The following is a 4,824-nucleotide window of genomic DNA, read 5'->3' as shown; positions in this document are numbered from 1 at the left end:
TGTTGTTGCATGTTGCAATGAAAATCAGTTGTCTCTCCCATTATTATGTTTGAAATGACTGAAATTTGCAATTGGCTTAAAAGGTGCGCATGTGTGTGTTGTGCGCCTTCAAGTCATTTCCGACTTATGGTGACCCTAAGGCGAACCTATCATGGGGTTTTCTCGGCGAGATTTGTTCAAAGGAGGTTTGGCATTGCCTTCCCTTGAGGCTGAGACAGTGCGACTTGGCCATAGTTGCCCAGTGGGTTTCATGGCCATACTGAGAATCGAACCCTGATCTTCAGAGTCATAGTCCAAGACACAAACCACTAAGCCACTCTGGCTCTCAACTTAAAATATAACCCCCTAAAAAATAACAGCAATGGACTCACGCTTCATCCACACTGCAGAACTAATCCAGATAGATATCACTTTAACTGCCATGTCACCATCTCAGTAATATATATGTCGTTACCTGCTATCTGCATCTTTAGAAGGTACCTTTGCTGGTGCATAATGTGCACATCAGTAGTGTCAGGTTACTGAGACATACAACGAAAGGACATTGAAATGGTAAAGAAAGGAAATTTGATTGAGTTCCACATTTATGTTTTTAGGAAGAAGTTTCAGTCTTCTGTGCAGTCATCCGTAGGAAGCTCTAATCTTGTATCTTTTCCTACCCGTCTCTCTTATGTGTTCCCTGTTCTTCCAGATATTTCCTCAAATGGACTTCAACTTGTCAGTTCTCAGGGTCTGCAGGTGTTGAATCATAGAATCATAGAGTTGGAGGAGACCTCAAGGGCTATCCAATCTATATAGAAAGATGCAGATAGGAAAAGATACAAGAGTACAACCAAAGTGCCTGCAACGGATGGCCATCCAGACTCCAAAGGAGGAGACTCCACCACTCTCTGAAGGAGCGTCTTCCACTGTTGAACAGCTCTTACTGTCAGGAGGTTCTTCCTAGTGTTGAGGTGGAATCGTCCTTCCTGTTAAGATGCTATCCATTACATGGTTAAGACATCTGAGGATGCGATCCAATTGGGTTTGGAAATCTGGAATCCTCTTTCCAGAGTGTTACAATCCCTTCCATCCATGGTAGTCCGGGTAAAAGAATCCCCTTCTCCATATGCGTAGAAGAGATGCTGTTGTATATGACATCGGCACTCTAGAACCTTCCTTCTCCAAGCGTTCTGGTTGGTTTTGGATCCCACCATCTTACCAGGAAGCTCCTCTTGGTGAGTAGTAAACAGTCCAAAGGATGACAGAGCTCAAAGCTTTAGACATCCCAGCTGTCATTTTTGACAACGGGTCCGGATTATGCAAGGCTGGCATTTCTGGGGACAGTGCCCCGCGGTCGGTTATCACAGCCATCGTGGGCCGCTCCAAAGCCAAAGCCACCATGCTTGGAGCTGGCCAGAAGGAGTTCTACGTTGGGGAAGAAGCTCAGTCCAAACGGGGAGTCTTGTCCCTGAATTACCCCATTGACCATGGCATAGTGACCTCCTGGGATGACATGGAGAGAATATGGAAGCACCTCTATGAATGTGAACTGAGAATCAAGCCCAGCGAAAGGCCGGTGCTGTTGACGGAAGCCCCGCTGAATCCTCTACGGAACCGGGAAAGAATGACCAAGATCATGTTTGAAAATTTCAAGGTGCCAGCCATGTATGTTGCCGTCCAGGCAACGCTGGCCCTCTATGCGTCCGCACGCACCACTGGGATGGTCATGGACAGTGGAGATGGCGTCACTCACACTGTCCCTATCTACGAAGGCTACTGTTTGCCCCATGCCGTCTCCAGGCTGGACATTGCGGGACGGGATATTACCGAATACTTCATGAGGCTTCTTTTGGAGAGCGGCCATTCTTTTGTCAGCACGGCCGAAAGAGAAATTGTGAAGGACATCAAGGAGAAGCTATGCTACGTCGCTCTAGATCCTGCCCAAGAAATTAAAGCGAAGCCAGAATACCTATTGAGGGAGTATAACTTGCCGGATGGGAATGTCATACGGATTGGCAGTCAGTTGTTTCGGGCACCTGAGGCCCTCTTTGCCCCTTCCTACGTCGGCGTTGACGCTCCCGGTATACACCGCATGATTTTCAGAAGCATCATGAAATGTGACATCGATGTCCGCAGAGACCTTTACGGCAACGTCCTCCTCTCTGGGGGATCCACCTTGTTTTGTGGGTTGGATGAGCGCATGTTGAAAGAAATGCAGCTCCAAGTGCCCATCGGCATCCCGGTGAGGATTATTGCGCCACCAGAGAGGAAGTATTGCGTGTGGATTGGTGCCTCTATTCTGACTTGCTTGTCCACCTTCAGGCGAATGTGGATCACCGTCAGCGACTACAAAGAGTTTGGCCCAGGCGTGGTTCATCGGAAATGTTTTTAAGGATATTATTTTAATCTATGAGCTTGTTGGAAATGACCAGGATTTATAAGAAAATAAATAATTAGAGAGACACACATTTGAATGTGAGTCGTGGTGCCTTTTTCTTGTTGTCTTTCCACAACATCCCAAAGATACCCAATAGCCATCTTTTAAGTCCTTCTATATGGACAGGTACCAAACTAGAATTAGATGGGTCTTTATATTCTGTTGATTTCCCAAACTTGGTTGCTTTTTGGTTTTTTTTAGAAATCCTCAAATTCTTCCCCTTGCCTTTATAATGAAATTTGCAAATTTTTGTAATATTGTGTCCAGTTCTGGGCACACAATTCAAAAAGGATGTTGAGAAACTGGAGCCATGTGTCCAAAGGAGGGTGACCAAAATGGTGAAGGGTCTGGAAACCATGCCCTAGGAGGAACATCTTAGGGAGCTGGGTATGTTTAGCCTGGAGAAAGGAAGGTTAAGAGGTGATATGAGAGCCCTGTTTAAATATCTGAAGGGATGTCATATTGAGGAGGGAGCAAGGTTGTTTTCTGCTGCTCCAGAGAATAGGACCTGGAACAATGGATGCAAGCTCCAGGAAAAGAGATTCCACCTCAACATTAGGAAGAACTTCTTGACAGTGAGAGCTGCTTGACAGTGGAAAACACTCCTTTGGAGAGTGTTGTAGTCTCCTTCTTTGGAGGTCTTTAAACAGAGGCTGGATGGCCATCTGTCGGGGATGCTTTGGTTATGAGTTCCTGCATGGCAGAATGGGGTTGGACTGGATGGCCTTTCTTGGGGTCTCTTCCAACTCTATGATTCTATGATTCTAAGTGATCTGCCCTGCTAAAATTCAATGGATAATACCACCAAAAGTAGGGAAGAACCATTTTGCATCCCTCTAAGATGTTATTTTTTAAATAATCCTTAATGTAAGGCCTTCTTGAAAGACCTTGCAGAATGTTCCACAGAACCCATTCGCGCCCAAAGCATTCCCAATCTTATGGTTTTTAACAACAGGTTTTTGTTTCTAAATTTGTCATGGGGAAAAATGGGGAAAGTTTTATGCCTTTCTTTAATGGGCTTGTAATACATATTACAAACATTCCCCAAGACATTTCATTGTAGTTGAAAATAAAATTCAAGAGAATAAAATCTGAAATAGGAATTACTGTCTTCATTTTTGCATTCATGGGTGAACACCTTCATTTTCCACCTTTATTTTTTAATGACAACTGTAGTGGTTTGAATGTTGGACTATGACTCTGGAGACCAGGGTTTGATTCCCTACTTGACCATGAAACACATCTTGGGCAAGTTGCATGCTCTCAGACTCTGGAGAAGGCAATGGCAAACCTCCTCTGAACAAATCTGGCCAAGAAAACCCCATGAAGGGGTTGCCATAAATCAGAAATGACTTGAAGTCACACAACAACGACAACAGTCGGAGAATACTGTAAGTCTTCACTTGCGTACAGAATTATAGCAAGGAGGGTTTCCATATAACCTGTTATAGACAATGGGAGTAGACGCTGAGAAGGCCTTCTGGTGTTCCTATCAGACATAACTAAGACAGCGATGGGACAGAAAGAAGGACCTCTCCAGATGATATCAAAATACAGGTATAGTGTGCCCACGTCATACGCAGGTTTGAGCATACGCTCAAACCACATAGAGCCATGCGGGAGCACATGGGGTGCAAGGGGCGGCACGTTTCATTTGAATGAATGGGCCGTGCGCCCATGGTGCATGCGTGCCGCCATGCCACCGCACCGCTGCATGCACGAGGCCCATTCAAGTAAATGGGGCTCGAGCATACGTGGTATTTGGCTTATGCCGGGGGGGCGGTCCAGAACAGATCACCCGTGTAAGCCAAGGGCGCACTGTATGTCCAAATGGGAGAATACAGCCCTTCTAATGACCTTGACCCTGAGCCATCTAGGGCTTTATACGTCATAACCAGCACATTGAATTGCGCATAGAAATAGACTAGTAGCCAGCGGACGTGTTAATTCTTATTCATCCTCCTTTGGCTCAAAACTAGATGGGACAGTTTTATCGCAAGATGGCACAAAAGCTCTACACATTTGCTCTGTGTGTGTGTGTATTAAAAAGCTAATGAAAAAGAACTGTTTCATTCTATTTTAGAGGCCCAATACTTGTCTACAAACAAGTTATCTGACACTGCACTTTTTTGTCCTTTTCCTAAGGGGTATCTTGTGGCATTTGGAGAAAGAGAACACCCTAAATGGACATGTCCTTTTTATTACTGTTGTTGTTGCATGTCTACGGTTCTGCCTACTTTGGATTCTCCCTCCTTCAGATAAGTAATGGAGTAATACAACTCTCCAAAGGAGGAGACTTCACCTTGGCCTGGCCAAAGGAGCTTTGCACCTTGAGCTTTCATTGATGGTTTCCTGGAGACTGGCAAAACCATTGTCCATTGTTGAGCCATTGGTCTACCTCACCC

At 45.2% G+C, this 4,824-nt stretch overlaps 1 protein-coding gene across 1 annotated transcript; it reads left to right on the top strand.

The window, feature by feature from the left end:
• The first annotated feature begins 1,240 nt into the window (after window positions 1–1,240).
• LOC149307752 (actin-5-like) lies at window positions 1,241–2,374 on the top strand. Its single transcript, XM_089536928.1, has one exon. It carries the CDS (start codon window positions 1,241–1,243, stop codon window positions 2,372–2,374), a length of 1,134 nt encoding a protein of 377 aa, XP_089393054.1.
• The last annotated feature ends 2,450 nt before the right edge of the window (window positions 2,375–4,824 follow it).

This window comes from Sceloporus occidentalis, unplaced genomic scaffold (assembly GCF_023333645.1).
Source record: "Sceloporus occidentalis isolate IW3139 unplaced genomic scaffold, rSceOcc1.0.p SCAF_8, whole genome shotgun sequence".
NCBI lineage: Eukaryota > Metazoa > Chordata > Lepidosauria > Squamata > Phrynosomatidae > Sceloporus > Sceloporus occidentalis.
This window is presented reverse-complemented; position numbering and strand designations above follow the sequence as displayed.

What these genes read in the sequence shown, in the direction of transcription:
- LOC149307752 (XM_089536928.1), top strand. Translation starts at nt 1,241, where the DNA reads ATGACAGAGCTCAAAGCTTTAGACATCCCAGCTGTCATTTTTGACAAC.